This window comes from Maylandia zebra, linkage group LG17 (genome assembly GCF_041146795.1).
Source record: "Maylandia zebra isolate NMK-2024a linkage group LG17, Mzebra_GT3a, whole genome shotgun sequence".
NCBI lineage: Eukaryota > Metazoa > Chordata > Actinopteri > Cichliformes > Cichlidae > Maylandia > Maylandia zebra.
In genome coordinates, this window is record NC_135183.1 from 14,057,526 (window position 1) to 14,085,367 (window position 27,842).

Consider the following 27,842-nt stretch of genomic DNA (forward strand, 5'->3'; position numbering starts at 1 on the left):
AATATGTGATAATCAATAAACAAACCCATTAAACTTAAGGGCCATAGGCCATGTGTTTCCAGTCACACTCACCCGTGCTGTGGGCATCTTATTAGCCTCCACATAGAAATGAGGAGTGCGAACTTCATACAGCGCTCCATAGTCAAGCTCCTGGAAAAATAAATAATCAAGTTTTCAGCCACCGTTTTTGTTTTGTTACTTCTGACTGACTTTGAATTAATTCAACATACACTAACATCAATATTTGACTTTGGCAATGTTTAATAGAAGCATTCCACCATTGGAACAGTGTGCATGTTGAACAGGAAATACAAGGTCTGCCTTTTTGTTTGCTATTGTCAGACATAGACTAAACAACAACGAAATATTAAGCACATTAAATTATTATTAGATTAATGACTCCGTTGCACCCTAAAACTCTGAAAATCAGCTTTTTATATGTTCATATTGAATGGAAATTCACTTAGTTGTGTAGCATTTCTTGATGAGTAGTAGTAGTATAATGTAAGAACTGATTTTGTACAATTTTAACAAGCATGAAAGCCAATATTTAGTATCAGCACCTTTATTCTTCAACATAGCCTGAGATCTTTTAGGCAAGGTTTCTTGTCATTTCTGTAAATATTCTTCAGGAATGGTTCTCAAAGCTTCTTTAAAGTCATTCCAAAGCTCTTCTTTGGATCATGGCTGCCTTTTGTTCTGTTCTCTGTCAAACTGATCCCGCACCACTACAGCAATGTTGGGACTCAGGATCTGGGGGTGCCATGACTGACAGTGTTCCATTGGTGTGTTTTTGTATGCAGCTATGCTTTTACTGCATACGTAATGTATCAGGGATCATTCTTATGCTGAAAAATATAGCTGCTGCCATTCAGGTGCTTTCCAGATGCTATTGCATGACTGATCAAAATCTGATGGTACATTTCTACATAATTCCATCAATTCTATTAAGATCCCCATCCCCACTGGCTGAAATTCAATAGTGTATAAAAATGGTTGCCACTGATTTTCAGTCCAGCTCTTCTGTAATTTGGCATATGTCTGATTTTTCACTGTGCATTTTTCGTGATTCAACCAGTGAAATGTAAACAAATGATGTGTCTTTGTGACCGGCTGCTAGTTACAAAACGATAAAATGTAAAATTCGTTCTTTGCCAAGTTGTCTGTTATGTGTAACAACACAGGTCCGTGCCTTGAGTTAGATGCATTTTTATGTTTGAATAATTCAGTGTTGAGTGGCTCAACAAACAATCAAAACACTGAAAATGGTCCAGTACAAGGACTGGACTGAAAAGGAGTGAAAATTTCATTACATTTTGTCTCCCTGTAGAGAAAATAAAAAGAAATGAGGGGGCGCTTAAGACTACACAATACTGTACAACAAGGTTATGCTTTGAAGTGAGGTGTGTCTTGACCAACCGTGGTGCCCATCCGGTCCAGAGTGTCTTCATTGATGGGGTAGCGGAGCCTCATTTTACGATACAGAGGATGTTTCTCATAGTAGCTCACCAGATCCACCAGACTCTCAAACTCTGCCGAGCTACCCAACATGAAGAGACGGCCTTCTTGCTGGATACGGCAGTGTTTGATCTTACCCTCTGCCCTACACACAAAAAAGTTATAGACAAAAATAAATGACATTTTTATGCTGGCTTTAAGAATTAACTGAGCAGAGACCAGAACTCATATTTTTGTCCTTTACGGTGTGTCAAGTTCTACCTGAAGGAGATGGCGTAGGAGTTGTGTTCACTGCGTTTTCGAACCAGGAAAGCTCCGTCTCTGGGCACACGCATCAGCATGTGTTCAGCCTGAACACGGGACAGGTTGGAGTGGTACCACCTGAACAGCAACAAACTTCATTTTAACAGTTTGTTATTTGCACTGTCACTTGTGGAGTACATTGAGCAATGAATTCAGTTTGCTCCCTGGGCTTCAACCTTTTAAATTGCTGGCAGGACAAAAGCTGTTACTTTAATTTTATGATTGTTTTAATGAACTAATTACTAACATAATTCAAAGACGATTTGATTCAGTAATGAAAATTATGTAACCTGCAGTCTATAAAATACAATAAATATTAAAGGCATCAATAATAAAGATTCATATTTTTTCCTCTATTCTAGCATCATTTTGCTTACATTACAGGACATTTTTAATGCACGACTTGAACTTGTAATGTATTTTTACACTAAAGTATCAATACATTTACCCTCTACTTTATTATATTAAGATGTGAGTCACTCACTCTCGGCTTTCGTGTGCATTCGGCTGAGGTACAGGGTTTCCCAGCCTCATCTCAAACTCGTTGCAGCGGAGCGGCGTGTCTCTATAGTGGCAGATGAGCCGGTAGAGGCTGTCAAACACCAGGTTATCAGTCAGGTAGAAGCGGGTGGAGCCAGACTCTTGACGTGAATGTATCCTGCAGTGCTGGACCCGACCAGAGCGCCTGGAAGGCGAATAAGATTGCATTAGTACTGTGATTTAGTTCCTTCTCTCTAGTCTCTTTAGTCCTATCTTCTTCAGTCAGAGTTTTATCATATGTGGGTCCCTGAACTGTCGATGATTTATTCTTCTGTAGGCAACTTCTAAACATTTAGGTTCCTTATTTGCTAAAGTTTTTTTTAAGCCTAGTTACCGCTAGTCATTTTAGGAAAGCCTGGGCTTTCCTAAGCGAGTCTGTCTAGTGTGTAAAGCTGTTCTGTTAATGAACTTTCAAGATAATTAGAAACCTTTTCTGACATTCCTGGATATGGGGTTTGGAGATAATTTAAATTTGAGATGTCTGATCATGAAATGGCAATTTTTTTTTTACAAATGTTGTTTTTTTTTTTCTTTCTCTGCACCAGATTGTGTTACTAATTTATCAGCTATTTTATGACAGAAAACACACGGACCAGAAGGAGAGGGTGTAGTCTCCAACAAATGTCTCACTCTCCCGGACCAGGAAGGTGCCGTCTTTGGCCCCGCCCTCGCAGTACTCCTGCAGGAGTTTCTCAGCCACCTGTCGGCCATCGCGTCCTCCACCCAGCTTCCCATGAAACCAGCGCTCTGCACAGTGCTGCTCATTGTTGTTGCACTCCTGACCAATTACAAAGACATAGGAGGTAGTAATACCAAAGTTGGTTGCGAAAGCACCAAGTTTTGCCATGTGTTGCTATGTGCCACTTTTCTACCTCCTTTCCTTCATCATCCTCCTCTTCATCAGCTGTCTGATAATGAGACGTCTCCTCAGAGTAGTAAATCTTATTACTGGTCAAGACAAAATAATGTGGCGTCCATGTCTGCAAATGGATACACACATTTTAGACACACAACGATCAGTATAGTTAGAGTTAGAGGTTAAAGTATATTTTCTTCATAATCACTTAGCCAAGCTTACACAAACTCACATGGTCAATGGGGTCTTCGAGGTAAAGGATGCCGTTCTTTAGGGAGTTACTGATGTCGTTTTCAGAGTAGCTGGCTGACGTCACCTCTTCATACAGGGTTCCTTCAACCAGCTTCTTGTGCTGTGACAGAGGAAGAAAGAAAGATGCTGAGCACCACAGGTTTACTGTCCCAGGAAAATCTCAACCAGGTGTATTTTCCATTAATGTGGAATCTGAAATGTTAATTGACAGCTCAAGGTAAACAGTGATCTCATTGTCAGACATCACCATTTAGGGAATGGAACTGTCAGTGTTTGCATTTGTACGATTTCAACACGGTCTGAAATGATGTCAAAGAACTGGCCACCATGCCATGACATACAAGCCATTTTTAAGTAAAATCAAGGGGAAGAAAAATCTACACATACAAATCAAAACAGTGTATTATTTTGCCGCACTCATTACCAAAGCAGTTTTTCTTGAGTTTCTTGTCATAATCAGAAACCTTTTTCTCTTTTTAAATTATGACAAATTGTGTGGAAAAAAATGTGGGAAAAAATATATCTTGCCTAGGTGGAGGTAAGAGTATGCAAGTGATATCAAGACAAGAAATAAATACCTGGCATTATAAATTTTATAGTGGTTTGAAAAAGTGTTTGTCCCCTTCCTGATTTCTCCCTTAGCAGCAACAACTGCAATTAAGCATTTGTGATAACTGGTAGTGAAGCACTGTGGAGGGATTCTGACCCACTCATCTTTGCAGAATTGTTATAATTCATCCACATTGGAGGGTTTTCCAGCATGAAACACCCTTTTAAGGTCATGCCACAGCATCTCAGTCAGATTCAGGTCAGGACTTCGACCAGGCCCCTCCAAAGTCTTCATTTTGTTTTTCTTAAGCTATTCAGAAGTGGACTTGCTGGTGGGCTTGGGTTCATTGTCCTGCTGCAGACCTGAGGTGTGCTTCAGCTTGAGGTCACAAACAGATGGCTGGACTTTCTCCTTCAGGATGTTTTGGCAGACAGCAGCATTCATGGTTCATTTAACACAGCAAGTCTTCCAGGTCCTGACCTGCCCCAGACCATCACACTGTTAATATGATGTTCCTGTTACTTTTACGCCAGATGTAATGAGGCACACACCTTCCACAAAGTTTAACTTCTGTCTCATCAGTCCACAGAGCCTTTATGTTGCTTTTTGCCCAGTCTCTTTCTTATGGTGAACACTGACCTTAACTGAGGCAAGTGAGTCCTGCAGCTCTTTGGATGTTGTTCTGGGGTCTTTTGTGAGCTCTTGGACTAGTCGTCGCTGCGCTCTTAGGCTAATTTTGGTCAGCCGGCCACTCCTGGGAAAGTTCACCTCTATTCCATGTGTTCACCATCTGTGGATAATGGCTCTCACTATGGTTCACTGGAATCCCACAGCTTTCGCAGCAATCACATTTTCACACAGGGCGATGCAGTTCATTATTAAGGTTTGCCCCTTAATAATAAAGACCTTGATTTAGAAATGGCATGCTGTGTTTACTTGTGTATCATTGTCTAATATTTACATTTTGTTTGATGATCTGAAACATTTAAGTGTGACAAACAACAAAACAAAATAAGAAAACAGAAAGGGTGCAAAAACACTTTTTCACACCAATGTATAAATATAAAACGATTTTTCGACATTTCATTTAACACCTTTTTTGTAGGTGGCATTTCATTAACTTAAACTTCAAAGAGATTTTTGTTTTTCAAATGGCCAAAAGTAACTCTTTGTCTTAACTATAGGCAGACTAATTGTGCTTGCGTGCATTTCTAGCCTATAATCAGGAAGGATTGGCTGGTCATAGACAGGGTGGGACGCTGTGCTTTGGGGCTGATGACAGAGAGCTGAGGGCAGCATCGTAATTACTGTCAGCTACTCTATCTACCACTCTGTGGAATAGTCAAGCTTTCTGGTGAACATGTGGTGTAAATTTTCAGGATATGATGAAACTTTTGACCAGATATATACAGAGCTGAGAGCAATACAGCTTTGAATCTATTTTGAAGGCAACCTTTAAAAATAGTTTTATTTTTCCATTATCTACACCTCCTCCATTGTTCTGAATTAACTCACATCTCTGCACACATTGTTACCACCTGACAAACATCACTGTGTGATATTAACTTCAATTTAAAATGAAAAATCTCTTCAGTGTTGAGGTGTTGAGTATATACTTTGATGAGGATCTTCCTGCGGAGCTGGTAGGGCGAAGGAAGCTCCTCTGCGTTATTGTCAACCGGTTTGGTGAGCAGCAGATCTCCGAAAACTTTCTTGAAGTGCGTGGCCATGTTCCTCTGCTGGACCACACTGCAGTGGTCCTCGATGGATAAGATCACAGGATACCTGCAAAGACACAACAGTAGGTAGAAGAGCTGTAATGCTAAAGAAAAAAAATGGTGATTCAGTCGCTACTTAAAACTGCTACTTTAGCAATACGGCTCAGTAAATGAACACAATCATGTACTCACTCAGATATAACAAAGGCATGTTCTTTGATGGTATGCAGCACATCCAGGAATTTGATCTTGGAAGTTAATGTGTGGCCGTGGTAGATGATTGGCAGGTCATCAGGTCCATCCCAGCAGTCCACTTAGATTAGAAATTAAAAATCAAACATATAGTTAAGATTTTAGACCCTGAAATGAAGCCTGTATTGGTTAACCCAAAGCTTGTGGAACAGCACTATGTATGTAATAAACTGCAGGAAGGAGTAGTTCACCAGTGAGTTTAAAAAACATCTCGCATACGTTCAATGCAGCGGCAGCCCATCCTCAGACAGCGAGCGTAGGCTTCTAGAGATGATTCACTGGAAAACTGGTCACCTGTCAGGTACCTGAAAAAGCATGAATGTAGAAAACAACCTGGTTATAGCAGCGGTGGTTATAGAATAACTAATACTGTAGCAAGTAAAAATATACCGTAATGATATTTAAAAAAATAAATACTAACAACCCCCAGCACTACCCCTCGACGCAACTAGCAAGCAAAAAAAACCAAAAACAAAACAGACTCCAGTCTTTAAATTTCCACAGAAATATTGAATCGTATTGTTTTCAGCAGTTACCAGCAAATCCGAGGATTTTGAATATCTCTCTTGAAATATCTCTGTCATGAAGGACTTTTCAATTTCCAATTTTTTTAACTCAACATTTTTGATAATTAGATGTCAAAGAACAGGAATATCCCTTTCACTTCTGCGTTGGAAAAAACATTCAAAAAATGTATAAAAATCCTAAAAATATTAGCAAGCAGAATAAAAATTCCTATCTGCAAACTCAGTCTCTAATGACATGCTCTCTATAATAATAAAGTTGGTAGTTTATCACTGAACTTTTTAAACTGTCATCTGTGTTTAGCTTAAAAGATGTTCTTATTGAATTATGAATATTTGTGAACTTGAAAGATTTCCTGTGAGACCTACGTGTTGTGCGAAGATGAGATCCAGTACTGAGACAATGGCCTTTTCATGTCATCAGGAACTACGGGTGAAAGACGAGGGTCACACACAGAATTCTCTTTAGAGTACAGGAAGGTCAGGAACTAAAAAAAAAACAAAAACAAAAAACAGCAAAAAGATCTAATTGTCAGGAAAACACTGTGATTTGACTGTATGCTCAAGTTTATCGAGAACATCCATCAGGCCAATGGCATTTCATCTCAGGTTAGGGTTTCACTTCAGTAATGTACCATTTTCCTTTGGTCATTTGGAACACCAGCACTGACCACGTACAGTGGGGCAAAAAAGTATTTAGTCAGCCACCGATTGTGCAAGTTCCCCCACCTAAAATGATGACAGAGGTCAGTAATTTGCACCAGAGGTACACTTCAACTGTGAGAGACAGAATGTGAAAAAAAAATCCATGAATTCACATGCTAGGATTTGTAAAGAATTTATTCGTAAATCAGGGTGGAAAATAAGTATTTGGTCAATAACAAAAATACAACTCAATACTTTGTAACATAACCTTTGTTGGCAATAACAGAGGTCAAACGTTTACTATAGGTCTTTACCAGGTTTGCACACACAGTAGCTGGTATTTTGGCCCATTCCTCCATACAGATCTTCTCGAAAGCAGTGATGTTTTGGGGCTGTCGCCGAGCAACACGGACTTTCAACTCCCGCCACAGATTTTCTATGGGGTTGAGGTCTGGAGACTGGCTAGGCCACTCCAGGACTTTCAAATGCTTCTTACGGAGCCACTCCTTTGTTGCCCGGGCGGTGTGTTTTGGATCATTGTCATGTTGGAAGACCCAGCCTCGTTTCATCTTCAAAGTTCTCACTGATGGAAGGAGGTTTTGGCTCAAAATCTCACGATACATGGCCCCATTCATTCTGTCCTTAACACGGATCAGTCGTCCTGTCCCCTTGGCAGAAAAACAGCCCCATAGCATGATGTTTCCACCCCCATGCTTCACAGTAGGTATGGTGTTCTTGGGATGCAACTCAGTATTCTTCTTCCTCCAAACACAACGAGTTGAGTTTATACCAAAAAGTTCTACTTTGGTTTCATCTGACCACATGACATTCTCCCAATCCTCTGCTGTATCATCCATGTGCTCTCTGGCAAACTTCAGACGGGGCTGGACATGCACTGGCTTCAGCAGCGGAACACGTCTGGCACTGCGGGATTTGATTCCCTGGCGTTGTAGTGTGTTACTGATGGTGACCTTTGTTACTTTGGTCCCAGCTCTCTGCAGGTCATTCACCAGGTCCCCCCGTGTGGTTCTGGGATCTTTGCTCACCGTTCTCATGATCATTTTGACCCCACGGGATGAGATCTTGCGTGGAGCCCCAGATCAAGGGAGATTATAAGTGGTCTTGTATGTCTTCCATTTTCTGATGATTGCTCCCACAGTTGATTTTTTCACACCAAGCTGCTTGCCTATTGTAGATTCACTCTTCCCAGTCTGGTGCAGGTCTACAATACTTTTCCTGGTGTCCTTCGAAAGCTCCTTGGTCTTGGCCATGGCGGAGTTTGGAGTCTGACTGTTTGAGGCTGTGGACAGGTGTCTTTTATACAGATGATGAGTTCAAACAGGTGCCATTCATACAGGTAACGAGTGGGGGACAGAAAAGCTTCTTACAGAAGACGTTACAGGTCTGTGAGAGCCAGAGATTTTCCTTGTTTGAGGTGACCAAATACTTATTTTCCACCCTGATTTACGAATAAATTCTTTACAAATCCTACCATGTGAATTCATGGATTTTTTTTTTCACGTTCTGTCTCTCACAGTTGAAGTGTACCTCTGGTGCAAATTACTGACCTCTGTCATTATTTTAAGTGGGGGAACTTGCACAATCGGTGGCTGACTAAATACTTTTTTGCCCCACTGTATGTGTCTATAACAAAAGCAGCCGTACAGCGAGGTTGTCAGTGACCTGGTGGATTGTTGAGAGGTTAACTTTTTGTGCTTATTTAGTGTGTCACCTCATCCAGTTGTAGCATCGGCTCAGGCTGTGGTGCCCCCCTCATGTAGCCCATAAGAAACTCCCTGACACGACCAAGATCTGACGCCCAGGACTCCTGAGACGAGCCGGATAAAGAAAAGTAAGCGCAAAGAAGTTTTGGGAAGCTTTTTCTGTGTGCTGATGGGCACTCAATCTTTTCTGTACCTTCTGGTCCATCTGTAAAAACTTTTGAAAGTCATAGAGGGAGATTTGACATAGCTCTGGTCTGTCAACATTTCTGAAAAGACAGTGATTTACAAGATATTAGATGGCAGACGTCTGAAAGTACTATTGAATGAGAAAGCAGGCATGAAACATCAAGAATTTTAGTGATAGATAATTTCATTGTGATAGCTTTCTTTATTTTATTACCACCGCCCCATCGCATACATAACTTTAAGAAAACATTTCACTTTTTTGGACATCCAAAACAATTATTAAATTTCATTAATGTGACAAATCATATAAAGATTTGAAATGCAAAACTTTCCTGATAAACTGGGAAAACTGGAGGAGTAGTGGGATAGCAGGGGATGTGAGGATGAAGGACAAGACACTGAGGACAAAAAGGTGGAGGAACTCACCGCAGAGGGAAGGAGAGCTCCAGCTGCTCAATAATCTGAAGAACAAAAGGGAAGGAACCAGGTGATGGACAGGTGGGAGGGAGCAGTAAAGGACAAAGTGAGCAAAGCGTGCATGAGAGCAGAAGAGGAAGTATCACAGCACTGGTGTGTTTACTTAGTGGAATTCTGAGCTACTGAAACTTTTAGCTAAGTGATATTTAAGTACAACAATCAAGATCAGATAAATATAATACTGTATAAACATATAAAATATTGCTGTTGTTTCTTCCTTGAGCTAGACCCTCAGGGGTTGCCACAGTGGATCATCTCACCCTATACTTTGCAAACTCTTCTGTCACACCAATCCTCTGCATGCCCTCCTTCACTACATTCATGAATCTTCTCTGGAATCTCCTTCTTTCCTTCCTGCTGGCAGCTCAATGGTTAACATCCTTTGACCAATATATCCCCATCGCTTCTCTGCACATGTCCCAATCATAGGGTTGCCAACTTTTTAACTATCAAATAGGGACACTGGTGCACCAGAAGCACAATGCACAGTCAGCTGGGCAAAGTTTAACATGCACTTTATGTCCATATTCTTATAATAAAAATGCAGTAAAATGTTGGTAATCAGTTTCAATGCCTTTTCTAACACAATAAAGAAAAATAAAGTAAATGATGGTCATTTTTTTGAAAAATAATCAGAAAAGAAAAAAATATTCAAATAAAAATACTGTAAATACAGGCTTCAATTACCCAGTTTATTATGCTACGGAGACCAAACGTTATTTTTACGAATCACGTGTTACTCCTCACATGTGGCGTGCCTGATAGGTCATCAGTGTTGGTTGTGACTGGACACAAGCATCCAGGGACATTAATAAGGAACAAACTAATTTGCCTCATTATACGCCATGTCTAGGCTAAAACGGGACAGTTGGCAACCCTACCAAACACTCTCATCCTTACCTCTTTAATTTTGTCTACAAATGTTTTGAAAACAATTATGTTATATTGCTGTTGTAGTAGCCAGAGCTTTAGAAAATTGAAGAATATAAAAACGACTAAAATCGTGCTGCATGATTTCTTGAATAAAACATCCTGAACAGGATTTCTCTGTTTGGTCTTAGGTATCAAAACCAATGTGTGCTCGTAGCATGCTAACACAGACACTTTGCTAGCTACTTAACATAGCATAGAAGTCTAGGAAAAAAACAACTTCATGTGTTGACCATAGTAAATTGTGAGCTCAGTTACTCATTTTGGGATATACTAAATAAAAAAATGAAGCCTATTTTGTACATTTTGGTCATGCTGTGTTTCAAAATGGAGGACCCGTGAGAAACAGCAAGCTAACTGCCTAAAGAGTTGTTAGTGGCATCATTTGCTAATGAGTGTGCTTTTCAGCCAGACCTGCCTTTCATGTCAAGTTTATTGCAACCAAGATGAAGACAGCGAAAACATTCATCTTGAGGGTTCAAAAGTTACTTCAGAAACTGATGGTTGACATCATGACAGCTCCATTTCCTTCACTGTCTATGCTTGCTAAGTCAACAACAAAAAAAGGTTCTTGAAAGATTTTCATCAGTTGCCACTTTGGGTCATGCTGTATAACACCCTGTAGCTACGAAGCACTAACAACATGTAATGGCATCCTAAAAAAGGCAACTGAGTCTCAGTTTCCTCAGTAAGCTTATTCCTGATCAAAGTGAAAATTGTCGCAGGACGTAGCATGCTTAGTTTATAGCGCTAGTTGCTGATATTGAACTTAACCCAGATTTTTTCCTACAGTTCCTAATGTCAAAATGAATCCTCCAGAGGACATGAAACAATTTAGCTGGTGAACAACCTACTATATCTCATCATATAGATTTAATGAAATCCAAACTCCAATAATGAGTTCCTTATCATATCATTAGTGTAGGCTGTGCTCAAGCTCAAGCTCGCTGGCTTATTTCACATTCTGGTGTGGCAAGGTGTACCCCCCACCCTTGAAACCACTTGGACAGTAAAACTTTCCTTGCATAACATTTAGTATATGGTTTATAATAGTGACTTAAGAAAAACCTTCTTTATTGTCTTTTCCATCCTGATGATGCTACTTATTAAGTATACGATTTTAATACTTCCTCCAGTGCTCTGCAAATGTATGTAGGTTTATATCTGACACTCACACTCCTCTGTGCATCAAACATCAGTGTTCTGTAGAGCTGTGCAAAGTTGGGGTATGACAGGTCGCTCCTGGCCTCCACCTCCTATGTAAATGGGTTTGTTGTGAGTTACAGTGACACCAAACAGTGCTGTGGTCAAGTCAGAACATGCAGGAGAGCAAATTCAAAAAGGCAAAGAAGCTGCAGGCAGTAAAACATTAAAATGATCCTCAGACTTATGTTTCACTCTAACCTGTAGCTTGTCTTTGAGAAAGCGCATGTTGGGCACTCGATAGTTGACCTGAGGCAGCAGAGCTTTCACATCCTTTACTGTAATGCTGGGATGGGAACAAAAGAAAAGAAAGAAAAACCTTATTCAAGTGCAGTGAATCTAAACTCAGCACATGAAAAAATCATCTAGTTTGTTCAGAGTGAGTCACATGGTGGCAAATACCATACCGTTACATATGCAACTTCAGAAATCAATAAGAGATTACAGAAGGAAGCTGGAAAAGAATCTAGGTCAGCGCTCTTGGGATCTTTTAGGTTCAATGACCGCTATCACTACTGGTCTCAGACCTGCCACCTCCCACCTCTTTCTCTCTAGCTACTGTTACTATTTTCACAGGAGACAGGAAGTTGCCCTCTCCCGGCATCGCATCACATCACTTCCTCCTCCTTATCAGGGGGTGGCAGGCTGTTTGTCCTGGAGCTACTTCCACCCAAACAGAAGCCTGGATTTAAAATAGTCTGCGTGATATTTGCCTCGGAGCATGGAGGTGTATGGGCAGGTCCCTGGCAGAGTCTCTCTGATGAGATCTGGATATGATTTCACCGTAATTCCACCTGCTGTGGCACCCACTAATGAGCAGCCGTCATAGGCTTTACAACTGGGTGCTGAAGGCCTGCATGTCACTCACCTGCCCTCGTGGCTCCTGTCCATGACTTCAAACTGTTTCCTCAGCCACCTACAGAGGGAGAGAGGGTAAAGTAATAGGAGAGAGAAAGCATTTAAAAGCATTAAACTCTAACATACACACTTCTGGGTACTGTGCTAAAACACTGAAGTTAAAGGAAAGCACTGAATATTTTTAGACTTTGTTTTAACTGTTAACATAGAAGCAGAACATGTATTCTGACAGACTGTGCTCTGAAAAGAAGTCATTCTATTTTAGGTAAAACTAATAAATAATTTCCTGATGATAATGTGCCCAGTGCATCATTTTTGGTCATACTAACTAAAACATTAAGTCGATGTTATCGATTTTGGTTATTCTTAGTGTGAGGAAGGAACATTATCCATGGTGTGCTCATTTCCTAACAACTTGGGATTGCTGCAGATGGCTGACTCTCCCTGAGCCTGCTTCTGGTGGAGTTTTCTTCCTGTTAAAAGGGAGTTTTTCCTTCCCACAATTGCCAAGTGCTTGCACCTGATTGTTGATGTTTTCTCTATATTATTATAGGGTCTTTCCCTTACATTCTAAATTGCCTTGAGGCAACTGCTGTTGTGATTTGGTGCTATATAAATAAAATGGAATTGAAATTGCCGGTCATAGTGCCAAGTCATTCAAGTAGGATATTTTTATTGTCTTTCATTAAGAGTACCCTTCTTTTTCTTTCTTTTAAAAAGATCATCATTTATATTTGGGATGAAAAAGTTTCACTTTTAATGTCTTCAATATTAGTGCTACTTACAACATACTGTAACATTACAAAGCTAATCTAATTAGTGTTCCAGTGTTAAAACACACAAAGACACACATTACCAATGTTATACAGAGTTTCCCTTTTTGTTTAACTATTAAACTTTCAAAGACATTGAAGTTGACTTTTGTCATAATGCCTGCGTCTATTTTAAGTATTCAGCTAATGGTTCTTCTCCTTAACTTCATAAATAGATAAAATTATCCATTTCATTCCCTTCGACCACTTCCAAACATAAACTGTGCTCACTATGTAGACAACAAAACTGTCTTTCTGCCATACAACACCTCTCTGTTCCTCTGCTTTCACCACATAAGCCAAAAAACTGCCTCCGCACATTTGTCCGGAACAAATATTTTCATCCCAAAATAAATATTTGTCCTTACTGCTGACTCACAATTCCGTTTCTGTCCAGGTCACCACTCCTTTGATATACCCAGATCACAAATATAGACAGGTTTTTTTTAATTGTTTCCATTACTTCAGTTTTGTACTTTTAATTGGCACCAATTGGCCTCCCGTTTTGGTGGTTGTGGGGAGCATTGTCCAGTTTAATGTTTCATATTAAAAACAACCCAATTTCCGCACGTATATACAGCGAGGACAATAAGTATTGAAGAAAGGGAGGTGCAAAAAGGCATGGGACACCAGCTGATATCTAGCATCTGCCACTTAGTGCAAATTAAAATCAGCTTTTTCAGTCCCAACTGATGGCTTATAAAATGGTGTCTCATTACCAAGTTGTCACAGAAGAAACATCTCATGATGGGTAAAACCAATGAGCTCTCTCAAGACCTTTGCAAAGTTATTGTTGCAAAATATACTGTTAGTATTAGTCACAGAAAATCTTCGGAACTACTCAAGGTTCCAGTGAGCGCTGTTGGATCCATAATCTGGAAGTGGAAAGAACATAATTTCACCGTAAACTGGTCACGACCAGATGCTCCCCACAAGATTTCAGACAGAGAACTGAAAAGAATTATCACAAGAGTTTCCCCAGAGCCAAGGACCACTTGTGCAGAGCTAGAAGAACAAATGGAAAATTTACTGAGACATTCTTGTGAGAAACCAGCTTCCATCTATCAGGATGATGAAGATAAAACAGGGATGGAAGTTTCAGCAGGACAATGATCCCAAACACACAGCCAAGAAAACTCTCAATTTATTTCAGACAAAGAAAATAAAGCAGCTAGAATGACCCAGCCAATCACCTGACCTGAATCCAATTGCAACCTCATAGAAAAACAGAAGCCTCAGGATTTGAAGACTCTTTGTGTAGACCAAAATCACATACACACATATGTGTGTCTTATTTTGCCTTCCACACATTGTATTTCTAAAAAGCCCTAAGTTATACATTGCTACTCATTAATAATGGATAGTGGCTGCTGTGCATTTGCCCCTCTCTCTTGCTGTCCACTACAACAAGAATTGAAATTGAATTGAAAATGATTGCCAGATGATGTGAATGTATAGGTAACGTGAGATGCAGAGACATTGCAGGTGAGGCACTGAAAAGCCTTTTTTTTAGTTTTGGGGAAGAGAGTGGGAGGGGGTGTATAATTTTCCTGCTCATTTTGTTTAGTTTTTGTTCAACAGTTTCCTGTTTTTTCCCAGAGAAAAGGAGAATTTCCTGTTGTTACTGCACTGATTATCTTCACCCCTATTTAAGTCAAATTCAACGTAGATCTTTTTTTCATTGTTAATAATCGATAAAAAATGTGGGCTATGGGGCTTGACCCGTTGGGCTGTTGAAGTGGGGCATGCCAGAAAAAGTTTAAGAGTTCATGTTTAGATTTTGACTAAAGAAAAGCTACTTGTTAACCTATAGCTTCTGCTGAACCCAGCTGGCCAGTCTATATAGGTTCCTGTGGGCAACTTTACAGCATTTAAAAGCATGTTTATAGCCTTCTTTAGAAAGCTTCCCTCTTCATAATAACTCTGAGTGGGGCTAACTTCTTTTTAACTAATCAATCTGAATAAATGAGTTATAGATAATCAACCAGCCAAACTCCTTTTCAGGGAAAGGAAAGAGAGCATACTTGCTCCTTTATTGACTTCGTACACATCCATCACATCGAACTGACATCATTGACATCAACTGGAGTGAAATCAGAAAGCCAGAAAAAAAACTCTTAATAGGTTGTCATGTAAATAGTACTAACACAAGAGACTACAAGTTAAGTTTCCTACACATATAATCTTATATTAACACAATAAGCAGGTTAGAACTTCTATTACTGGTTTGTCACAAAACACACTATAATCAGTTCCCAAAGAACTGATGGAACTCACATCCTTTGCTTTCCAAAGGATTGTTTTGATGAATGGTCTCAAAGGTGCAGCCATGCTTTCCCCACTATTCTCTGAACCTCCAGCTTCCTGTTTATTTAAATGTCAAAATAAAAGCTTCACAAACTTCTGACATTTAATAAAACATCCTGTACATTAATACTTAATAAGTAAGTAAGTAAAATTTTATTTATATAGCACATTTCTAGATAAAAGATCACAAAGTGCTTCACAAGGTATAAAACAAAAACAGACAAAAGTTAACAAAATGCAATTATAAAAAGATGTGTTTTTAGTTGTTACTTACTTACTGTCTCTTTAACACACCGAATAAAATCAGGACACTTGACATATTTCTATGTAAAGCAAAGCTGCAGAGTGCCTATATCACCATACTGCAGCAATTGGATCACTATTTGTGGAGGAATTTCTAACTTTCAGTTTCAAATCTATGAGGTTCTAGCTAGACCCTGGATGTAAGTAGTTAATGTGAATTTGTGAGAACAGCACCCCCAAGGCTGGAGACGGAGCAATACTGGAAGAGCTTATGGGAGAAGGACGCAACCCTTAACGGCAATGCTCAGGGGCTAGTGGATCTAAGAGCAGACCACAGCAACCTCCCTTAACAGGGTCCAGTAACCATCACAGTGGCAGAAAGGGTCTCCAGTATGAAGAATTGGACAGTACCAGGCCCCGACATGGTTCACACCTACTGGTTGAAGAAGCTGACTGCACTCCACAAGCTTCTGGCAGTACTAATGAACCAGCTGCTAGACACCCGGAATGGCTAACCGAAGGCTGGACAGTCCTGATCCTCAAGATCCCCCAGACCGGACCGGTCCCTTCCGGTGGTCTATATATGTGTAAGTATATGATTATTGTTTTCTACTCTTATTATTACTCATAATACAGATTTTCATCCAGAGTTTCTTCTGATGTTTGCCACAGGTTTCTTGTGATACTTGTCATTCTGGTACAAAGCTACACTGATGTGATCAGAAGACCAACTGTAATAAATCTGAGAGTCTCTTTGTCATTCCTCTACCTTCCCAGCACAAACTGCCCTTTAAGATGATGGACAGGAATGATTTGTGTGTTGATATAGGAGCATATCCATTTGTGTATATGAAGCCTCAGGTTTACAGCTCTCTCAAACACAAACACACAAACCTGTCAATCTGTTGTGGTGCCGGTGCCCTCTGCGTGTCCATCATTAGCCAGTTGAGTCCAGTGATCCACATGTTGACTTCCTCTTCACTGAAGGCTACAAACACAAATTCACAGAGCAAGAATGTTTTTAGGGCAACAATTGTCCTGCTAAAACTGAATTGTAGGTATTTTAAATTTTGTAGTTTTATTGTTGTCTTGAATTCCTCCAGAAATAAAAGACCATACCCAACAGTAAAATGATTCTCATAACAAATATAACTCTGTATCAAAAACTATTAAAAACACACACTAACAAATAAGAGTTCATTTTCCCGATAGTTGTTATTTTGAAGATTTACACCTTCACTTGGAAACCAGTAGTTTTAAACCCACGTAGGTTCCAGGTTTACTCATTATAACTGAGGTCTGTACGATTCATTGTAAAGTAACAGTACAATATAAAACACGGTTGTTTTATTTGTTGTTGAAAATCAAATTTTAAGATGTGATTTTAAGTTGATTACATAACTAAGCTTTGCTTATATGGTTACTTGGCAAATTATGATACTGTACACTGAACACCAGGGGCCCACCAACATATGTTTGCAGTAGAGCCTTAACATCATGATAGAGAAACCAAGCACATTGTTAGATTGTGTCAAAATGTGGCATTTTGACAGTAATTAAATAAACAGCAGTGCTAAACTGATTGTTTAAGATGAACAAAGTTGTGAAAATGAGTAACAGAAAATATGTTATGTGATGTGATGCGAGTTCTAGTTGAGCAGCAGACATGACTGTGAGAAAAACCAAACAGTAGCTGTGAAAACACTTTGGGAATCATCAGTACACATACACAGACAGTAGCTTATATACACACACACACTGACCAGCTACACTGAGGGTCCGGAGGCGAAACTCCAGGCCGTACAGCACTATAAAGCAGTGGGTGGAGTCCAGCTTACGAGCCTCCTCAGGGTAGCGCTCAAAATCACGGGAGCCCTTCCCCAACCGCAGCTCCCGGATCTCCCGTATGTCGACTGTAGGAGGGAGAGAGAGAGGAAGGAAAGATTGTGTTGCATGAATGCAAATATGCACAACCATAAATCACACTTTGGCACGTTGTTCATTTCAGTGCCAAACACACAGAAATCTGCTGCTGAAGAGCTGAACAAATACTCAGTGTTTGTGTGTGAGAGCCCAAAAACACACACTAACATTTCTGCTGACTGCAGAATGTCTGCAACACACCGATGTTTACGCTTTCCTTCCACATTATTAAAGGAAAAGATTCTCTAATGTATTTTTAATTTGAGACTCTAGTAGTTTTGCATTATTAACAGTGCGAGATTATACTTTCAGTCTCCCTTCTGATTGGCTTCTCCTTGGAAAAAGAAGTTTTGAATAACAGGTGGGTGGGGCTTCTGTACTCACAGCCAGAGCTGTGTGCCTGAGATGACCATATTAGGTCTATCTGCTCTCAATGACATCACAGAGCAAAGAAAAGAAAGAAAAATGTCTCAAATTGCGAGTTTAGAGCTAAACTTTTGGGTCATGGGAATTACTTAGAAATATTCTGAACTCACTGAAACAGAAAAATAGATTAGGCCCCTTTTTATAATCATGGCTTTAAGCCACTAAATTTACTTAATTTCGTTTATTAACTTAATTAAAATTTACTGAGGATGCTCAACGACATTTCAAGAGTCCAGGGTGTACTCTGTTTCTCCCCTTATGACAGCTGGGATAGGTCTCAGTCTTAAGCATCTGGACAAAAAAATATTCGGCCTGCTATAAAACCAATTTGTACCTTTAGTCTCTGTGCAAGCAGCCAGGCGGTGACCATGAAAACAACATAAATAGAGATAAACTTTGGTTAGAATTACAAAACGAAACATGAGAAAACTTTACTTTGGTTCTGATGGTTGGAACTTCTTCTGGAATTCTGAAGCAAATTGTGAACATGCCTGTTCAATGTCAGGGTAAGCACACAGTCCGAAACTATTCTATGACTAAGACTGCAGTGCACATTGTAGGCACTGCAGTGCCTACAATGTGCACTGCAGTCTTAGTCATAACATAAAGTTATTATAAATAAGTCATTTTTATTTCTCAAAATATAGCACGTCAAGCAGTTTTGTTTATTTGATGAAGATTTACATGCAATCTAACCGTTGGCTTATTTCCTGTGTCATATAAAGGCTTTCATAGATGTAATGCACACTTGTGGCTCAGTCAGTGAAAGCTCCACTGGCAGGCTTATGGAGTCGGGTGACAGACCGCCGAATATGATGTAAACTCCGGCCTCTGCTTTGACACTGGCAGCAGTCGACACACCCACAAAGAAAACCCCAGCTTACTGACATAGCAGATGTCTTGTGCAAACACACATAAACATAGGCTCAAAAATGCTCTGCCATTCACAGACCACAGAAAGACCCACTGTAGCACACACACACTTGAACTGAATGTGACTTTTATAAGCCTGGATGTGATTTTTCCACCACAGAGAAGCTTCTTCCGAATAAAAACAGGAATCAAGCAGAAGCCCAACAGCTTTTTTCCCATTGGCATAAAAAAATCCCACCAGGAAAAAGCTATCTTTCCAAAATGTACACTGCAGGGCATACACAACAGGGAACACACAGCAGGGGAAAGAACAGTGTTCCGGGTCTTTATCAAGCCAAGGCCATCCTCAGCAGGTTGTAAATAATCTGGAATCAAACAGAAATCTGGTTCCTATCTGAGCCTCCTGCATGTGGAGATGACATGGAGCACGTTTGGCATGAGATTAAGAGAAAGCCATTTTCCTCAGATGGAAATGTGGCCGTACCTCATTGAGATGGGGTCCAGCACTGGAAGCAGCAATTTCTTAACCAGAGATCTGTTTGGTTTCAGTACATGGAAATAATAACTTTATAAGATGTAAAAAAAAACACCATTATAAACATAAATGATTCACACATACATTAGCTTAAAAAATATCCCTTTGATTGTCTCAAAGTGAAAATCATGGTGAAATTTAAAACAAGATCCAGGTTATTCGTACTTGGAAATACTAACCTGGTTTTGCACTCAAACTAAACCAAGAGGAAACACAGCTAATGTTTGCTTGGTAACTCTTAATAGCGGTCTTCATGATCATATACAGTCATGTGTAAAAGAAAGTCTTCACACGAATGAGGACCAAGAAAAACCTCTAAAAGCACATAGAGCAGAGCTTAAGGTTTCAAAGGTACATCTGAACAAACAACAAGACTTCCTACAAGAAAAGAGACAAAAGTGGAAATGTTTGGCCATAATGCACATAATGCACAAAGCATACCAGCGCAAACACCTCATACCAACTATCAAGCACAGTGGGGGGTTGGGGGGAGTGGACTTGTTTTGCAGCCACAGGACCTGGACACCTTACCTTGACACCTTGAATCAACTATAAACCCCTTTGTATACCAAAGAGTCAAATGTCTGACAGCTGAAAGTTGTCTGAAACTGGGTTCAATTCAATACAATCTTATTTATACAGCGCCAAATCAAAACAACAGCCACCTAGAGGTACTTTATATCGTAAGGTAGACCCTAAAATAATACATACAGAGAGAACCCCAACAATCATATGACCCCCTATGAGCAAGCACTTTGGCGACAGTGGGAAGGAAAAACTCCCTTTTAACAGGAAGAAACCTCCAGCAGAACTAAGCTCAGGGAGGGGCAGCCATCTGCTGGGGAGAGAGAAGACAGATAGATGTCATGCAACAGGACAGTGATCCCAAACACAGCAGCAAGCCTGCAACAGACTGGCTGAAAAAGAAAAGACCTAGTCAGAGCCCAACACCAAAAACTTTCACTTTTTTAAGTCTAATTTTATTTTTGTTTGTCTGATGCATCACAAAACTCCTTTTTAGGCCATGGCCTTTTTTATATCCCTCAAGCTAGACATGTAAAAAACAAAAATGCCTCACTATATGCATCAGTCATGAAGCTATACAAAGTGCTTCACAGTCTAAGCTGAGTCACTTTCTTCCCAAACTAATTTTAGAAATACCTCAAAAACCTCCTATTTGTTTTCCTCTGCTCGCTCTCGTTATTATTTCCTGCCATTTCGTTTGGACTCCGGACAATAAGGCAAACAGGCGCTCGGCTCACCAAACGTCACACTTCGCTCACCATAACTATGGCAGCACACACCCAGCCTTTCCCACTCCGCAGTATGCAGAGACTGATAAATACCACACATATTACGGTCTTTAATCCGGGTCTAAGCTGTAAACATAGCTGTGATAAAGACACACAGACTCTGCAATCTAAAGTAAAGTTTAAAGAATAAGTAGGGAGACGTATCCAAAGGGCCAATTGCACATTTAGCATGTAAGAGTGTGAGGTAATGTCAGAAGCCTCACAGAAAGAAAATACAAGGTAAACCTCCATCACAAAAAGAGATATAATCAGTTGTTTTATCATGAGAGCAGCTTATGAACTTCTCTGGTTTGCTGTCAATACTCAGTGCTAGACAGACACTGGCTGTAGAAACTCTCCTAAAAGCCATTTTGTGCATAGCTGACCTAAAACCACACACCACTGATAGCTGCAGTGGACTTCCAGTGAAACAAATTTCTTCTGGTACAGCTAGTAACAGAATTTCCTGCCCGTTGGAACAAATAGTTTATGGCAGCTCAAAGAATTTGAATTGAAGGGAGGGAGGTGTTCAGGTTAGACAAGGACTAAATAATGAACAGTTAGAAGGACTCGTCATTGAAAAGCTTGATATGACATAACTGTAACATGGTTTAATAGTATTATTGCTGCGCAAAACTTCTAAGCTTTCATTATCGAAGAACTCAGCTGACATCCAAACACAGATGTATAGCCCAGCTAGACAAGGCAAAATGAAGTTAAATTTAATGGAGATTACAAATTTGGAATTTAAATATTTAAAAAATAATCAAAAAATCCCACTTTAATACATATTATGACTTATGGAAGCTGTCATTACCGTGCATGAGCAATGCACTCTGGGTCGACGATGTGAACCTCTTGCACTTGCTGTAGTTATATAAAAAGCATCAAAAATGCCACGTTGCCCCACTTCTGGCTCTGATTTCCATTTTCTACTGTAATTCACAGATGTTTACTGTTAATAAGAAGAGTAGAAAGGAGTGGGAAAGGCTGTGGATGAAGACAACTTCTAAAAGTTACAGCAGCTTTCTTCAGGCACTTCAAATACATGTAAACTGGTCATCAGAGGTGGACTGATACTGTGGCCTCTAATGGACAAACTATGCAACACGACTAAAGGATATTTCTCTTCTCTCTTCTTTACTTTTTAGTTTTCATTTAGTTATAAATGTAGATACTGAAAGACTGCCAAACAGCTTATAACAGACAATAATTTAGGCCCATGTATAAATAGGTAGGGCTCTTCAGACGCTTTTCTTTCCAAGCCCTTAGACCTGGATGACTGAGAACCTTCACAGACATAGGGCTCTACTGGTAATTATGTTGCATCTTCAGGAAGAGACATGCGTGGTAGCCATGCAGGGAGCGATGGAGAGCCTGAAGCCAACCAACACTGTGCTCCAGGACTGGTGAGGTGAAACACCTCTGGTGATCTGTACACAAAGGCACCTACCGCTGCTAATAGGCAGGTTCACTTGTCAAAAACCTTTACACCTTTTACTTCTTTTAGACAATCTTGTCAACCAAATAATGTAGTTGAACTAAATTTTGAGTTGGCTCTGAAGGAGGGGAGAAAGTGCATTGCTGTAAAGGAAAATGTTCATGCTAGACAAGAGAAAATGATAGTAAAAATGAATACAAAAATGCAATTTATCCAATTTTTTGTGCTGTCAGCATTAATCTCGTTAAAATGACGTTAACGCCATAACCACATTAACACGGCAAATCTCCGTTAGCGAGTTAGCATGGGTCGTCCCGTGCGTGGGACTGCACGGCGTCAACACATTAGAGCGGTTAGCTTGTTACCGCGTTAGCGCCGTACAGCCCCATGAAGATTAACGCTGATAGCACTACTTTTTTTTTCATAAATACTAAAAGACAAAATCATACCTAAAATTTATATTCGATTAACTGTTAAGCACTGAATAATGCCTGGCTCTATCCTTGTTTTTCACTCTAATGGAGACAATAAATTAGAAGGAAAACATTTACTGAGGTCACAGATCAAATAACAAAGGAGAAGTTTTTCCACATACTTACAACCTTCTTTTAGTGACCACAGGAGTTGCCCCCTGCTGGCCATTATAAAGGATGCAGACTTCATTTTTCAGATTCTGAAGCTACTTTTCTATACTCTGTATGGTCCCAGCTTAATGGAGCTAAAGAAAAAATTTAAAGATGGGAGGACAATCGACACCGCTGAGAGCAATCTCATATTTTTCAGCATAGTGATCTTACATATGCACATTTCAGATAAACTGACTCTGGCTAACCCTAATCAAGAACAAAATTGTTCTTTGTTGATTCAAAATACTCTGAGTATCTCAAACATCCAACTCCTCATTTGTGGACCATGTCTCTGCTTCCTGTAGATGACGCTGGGCCTTTTGTTTTCGGCCCTTCAATCTGAGGCAGGAAGTGAGACACTCCTTGATAACCCCATACTTCCTTTGCCTCAAGACTTAATACCTCCACTGTTTGCCAAAGTGCTCATCTCAGACAAAAAACACTGAATCCAAGCATGCAGGTGTGTACATAGCTGAGCAAACAGTAGGGAAAAAAAACAACAAAAACAAAGGAAAGAAAAGCAGGAGAGAAGGGGAAGGTCATGATGGTCTAAGCGTGAGATAAATGAGCTTGTAACTACAAAAAGAAAGTGAAAGAAAGCAGAGTGAGAAAATAATGTGGGAGGTCAGAGAAAATCTGGAAATGAGAAGGGTGTTTAGGTGAATGCGTGGGGGCAGGAAAATGAGAAAGGACAGCTGGGGGAAGAAAATGGAGAGGCGAGAAGAGGAGGGATAAACATGGGTGGCTGAGAGTAAGAGCTGTGGGAGCTAAAGTCAAAGAGAGACCTGCTGAATTCCTAGAATCTACTGATGAGTTTTTCCAGTGGGAGGATTTTTGTGTTTTTGTGTAAATGGGGTGTTTTTGTTTTTACCATTGTGGGAATGTGTAGACTTGGACAGAGTAGGTGTTCTCTGTGATTTTGTACATGCTCACACTTGAATGTTTTTCCCTTCATTAGCCAAGGTGCTGTTTTTTGCTAGGTTTACAATTAAGGTTAAATCAGCCTCTGAGCGTTCAGAGAAAGATTGGCAGAGGAGAGTTCAGAAGAGAGGAGGGGCAACTACAGATAACTAAACAGTATTAATAAATTCTTCATTATTCACCTACTGGACATCATCTGCAGAGCAAGTAACAACATGTGATTGTGAAAAATGAGATGCAGAGAAGTCCAGAAACCATCTTTTACTTACAGTCTGTGGTTCTAACAACTGCTGACTTGCCCAACCCCTTAAATGACTGCTAGCTTAAGAAATGCTTACTGATACTGAACTGTTTGTTGTTGAAACAGAGGGCCGAGATGGCACACATGAACTTTGCTACAGTTTGAATATCACAGCTCAACAATTTTAAAAAAAAGGAAGGTCATCTAAAAACTATAGGCTAGCTTTTCTGTGTTCTCCCAGCTTCTGTGCTGTATGTTTTAGCTTTTCATTGTGAATGTGTTCATAAAATAAAAATTTCATTCTGCTGCTCACACAACAGACAATGATCGAAACCCTCACAAAGCAAATAACACAAAATATCTTATTATTAAGCCAAATTACACAATGACTTTAATAAAAATCAGTGGCAACAGATCCTGTAGTGAATCCTAATTTCAAATGTATGTCCTGGTTTAGGGCTGCTTTTCAAGGAAAATGTCTGATTGGCAGCAGCCTCATTTTTCAGCATGATAATGACCCCAAACACATCCAGTAAAAGCATACTTAGATACAAAAACACAATGAAATATTATCGGTCGTGGACTGGCCTCCCCAGAATCCAGACCTGAACTTTATTGAAGTGGTGTGGGATCATCTTGACAAATAACAGCACAAAGGGCAGCCACCATCCAAAGAAGAGCTTAAGAAGCTTGGAGTGCTACTCATGAAGAATACTTATCGAAATTACAAGGAGGCTGTTCTGAACCACTCTCTTGTTGCCTTATAGATTATATATCCATTTATGTTTGGATAGCTTTCAATAAATCGCTGCACCAATTTCCAATTTTTCACAGAAATTCAGTTGTCTCAAGACTTACAGAATACTGTATATATATATATTTGTATATATGACCTACTTGGTTTGGTTTTTAAAAAATCATGGCTTGGATCAAAATACAACACCTGACACCTATTTAAACCTCAGTTTTCTTGGTTGTCAGGGTGATGCGTCGCCTCTGAAGAGTTGCTGGAGTTAAAATAACACATGGCAGACAGAAGGAAACTCTAGCAACTCTGTGAATACCATAAGTTTTCTCAGTACTAACAGAATCTGTAACAAATCCACTCCCGGGCAACAAAATCCAGGACGCAGACAATAGCGTCCACACCCCAACAGCCGCCTGCTTTAAGTTTACCACTGCCACTTGACTCCACTCCAATAGGCTGTCTCAGTCGTCTAAGCCCACAACCTGCCAGTCAGTCAGTCAGGATGTTGGGCAGCCGGCAGAAAAGCTAAAGCTGGCCAAAGATCCACGCCGCAGCAGCATGTGTGCTGAGAGTGACAGGCAGGCTGACTTGGAGGAAACAGAGGTCACAGGGTCATGATCTGTCTGTCGTCTGAGGGCCCTGTCACAGTGTCGGGACGGGAGACACTCCGACACTGTGGGGAACAGCCTGCCACAGCAAAATGTCATTTTACAGCAACGCTTAGAACGAAAACCCCAGAAACCTGTTTTTTCAAAGGATCAGTTAACTATATATTGATTTTGCTTCAAGCTTAAGCAGCATCCAGATCTCAGAGCTTTTTGCATCACCAGCAAAACAATGCCTTTTTCCTGAGCTTTCAACCACATCAGGTCTGGTTTTCATCCAGTGACTACAGAGGGAATCTCATAGCTCAAAACCCCCGAAAAAGGAAAGCTACTGAGCCATGAGTTCCATGAGAAATCAAACTTTAAAGCTCTAAAACACTCTTAAAATTGTTAAATACAAAACCTTTATAAGGAATCTGAATTAGAGCGTAAAACTGGACAAATTTAGTTTTAAATCAGAAGAAACTTGATTAAACAGTTGGCTAAGCCTTCAAAGTCAGCTTTTCCTACATTTACTTTGAAGTTGGTTTTATTTTAGGCTGTCAAAGTTTCTTTGCCCACAAGCGCACTGTGGAGAAAGAAAGTGCTGTACACACAAACACACACGGTGTGCATAAATATTTGTGTCATTTGGTTTGTAAAACCTCACTTTCTTTATCCATAGTGCACTTATGGACAAAGAAACTGAGACAGAAAAGCAACAAAATGTGTAATTTTTGTACATTTGCACTGTCTCAGTATAAGGCCTCACTGGGCACTTGACTGTACTTTTATCCTTTATCCTGCTGCCATAACAGATAAAAATTAACATTAAACTGCATCTTAATGGGTCACAGCTGGTATGCTGTATTTTAAAAAATGGATGGATGGATTTAAAAGATGTAACCGCTTGAAGGTGGTGTTTTCAAGAAGTGGATTTCACACTGTTTAGGACATTAAAGCAGAGTGTGGTTTAGGACAGGTCTCTATTGACAATGGCACCTGCAAAAATCCTCAGCTTGAGGCTTTAAAAAGCTTTGCAGCCCAGTGACCAACATCAAGGTGTCCATATCCATCTTTTACATACAGTCTATAGTTGGTAATCACCTCTTAAAAGCGTGAACACAGAGCTGAGGAAGCAGACTGTGGTGTCCTGTTTCTTTGCTTGTCAGCATATTTCACTGACACCTAATCGTTGGCTGATACTTCAACATCTTCTGATACACAATCTGTGCATGTGATTTGTGGAAAACAGCGCCATCATATCCTGTATGAATGTGTTATTCTCAATAGTTAAAAGATTTCTGAGCACAAATATTTAAAATCAATCAAACCTCTGCTATAGAGAAATACACCCAATTATTGTTATTTTGCATTTTTATAAAGCTTCTTCATAACTATGTAATCACTGTATGTATCTGGATATTTGTTTGTTGTATATATTCTTTTTTAATAATAGACATAGATTCTCTTTTTTTCAATAAAGAGAATTCTCTGTATGCCTGCAACCCTTATTTACAGCAGTGTTGCCAACTATATATCTCTATATCAACTATTTTCTCTAGATTTACCCACTTTTTATAGCCCTACAGCAGCCCCACCTCCCAAAAAAGAAAAAAAAATACACAGTACCACATCACGCAATTATGCCTTGCTTTCAGAACAAGGTATTCTCTTTGTACGGATCAGCAGTGAGCACTCAGACAGAGGCTGTACTGTGTGAGGTGTGTAAAAAATGTTAAGAAGTTCTATGGGATCTATTGTTCTCCTTCATTTAACTCATAAATATAGCGTAAACACAGCCATTCACATTCATTTGTGTGAATACAAAACTTTGTCACATCCGCAGATTTATCTTTGAGGCTTGATGAGTCTGTGAACATGGGTGTGATGGTTCAAGACAGAAGGCCTTTCTGTGCTTCTGCCTCAACTTCAGGTCATCAAACACATGATCCACTGCCCCTGCTGTTGAGCTCTCATTATTTAATAGCACGATACAGAAATCTTGCATAAGTGCAGCAAGTTAGGGAGCATATGAGCATACACATAAATACACATAATAACTCTTTAACATTTTTATACAGACTACAGTTTGTAATGGGATGATTGTAAATAAAGAAAGGAAACAGGGGTCAGGACATAATTCTGATAATGTGAATTATATATTGATGGCTAATTAGCCAAGTGCTCATGTTGCCTATGCTAGTTAGCCATGTTAAGCAGATTAACGCCTGGAGAAAACTGTATTGATCACTGCCTTTCATTTCAGCTTTTAATGTAACTGACGTGGGAAAATCTGCTGTCTAGTGTTGGCACTGCATCTATGTGAGACTGTTTCTAACCACTTTTATATGACGCATAATATCTATTTTGAAGATTTTTCAAATAAAGACT

At 39.8% G+C, this 27,842-nt stretch overlaps 1 protein-coding gene across 2 annotated transcripts in view; it reads right to left on the minus strand.

Moving 5' to 3' along the window:
* LOC101473405 (1-phosphatidylinositol 4,5-bisphosphate phosphodiesterase gamma-1) overlaps positions 1–27,842 on the minus strand; it is a 42,883-nt gene that overhangs the window by 12,804 nt on the left and 2,237 nt on the right. The window contains exons 2-20 of one of the 2 annotated variants that reach the window (XM_004572319.6): positions 17,602–17,751; positions 16,733–16,826; positions 12,487–12,534; positions 11,820–11,904; positions 11,591–11,671; positions 9,435–9,469; positions 9,016–9,088; positions 8,831–8,926; positions 6,823–6,941; positions 6,149–6,234; positions 5,870–5,990; positions 5,576–5,744; positions 3,390–3,509; positions 3,174–3,281; positions 2,895–3,079; positions 2,246–2,446; positions 1,720–1,839; positions 1,420–1,603; positions 73–150 (exon numbers count right to left, since the gene is read on the minus strand). In XM_004572319.6, coding sequence (XP_004572376.1) covers positions 73–150; positions 1,420–1,603; positions 1,720–1,839; positions 2,246–2,446; positions 2,895–3,079; positions 3,174–3,281; positions 3,390–3,509; positions 5,576–5,744; positions 5,870–5,990; positions 6,149–6,234; positions 6,823–6,941; positions 8,831–8,926; positions 9,016–9,088; positions 9,435–9,469; positions 11,591–11,671; positions 11,820–11,904; positions 12,487–12,534; positions 16,733–16,826; positions 17,602–17,751 — 2,153 coding nt within the window. Of the gene's footprint in view, positions 1–72; positions 151–1,419; positions 1,604–1,719; positions 1,840–2,245; positions 2,447–2,894; positions 3,080–3,173; positions 3,282–3,389; positions 3,510–5,575; positions 5,745–5,869; positions 5,991–6,148; positions 6,235–6,822; positions 6,942–8,830; positions 8,927–9,015; positions 9,089–9,434; positions 9,470–11,590; positions 11,672–11,819; positions 11,905–12,486; positions 12,535–16,732; positions 16,827–17,601; positions 17,752–27,842 lie in introns of those variants that run through there. The other variant, XM_076876004.1, reaches the window with a different exon arrangement.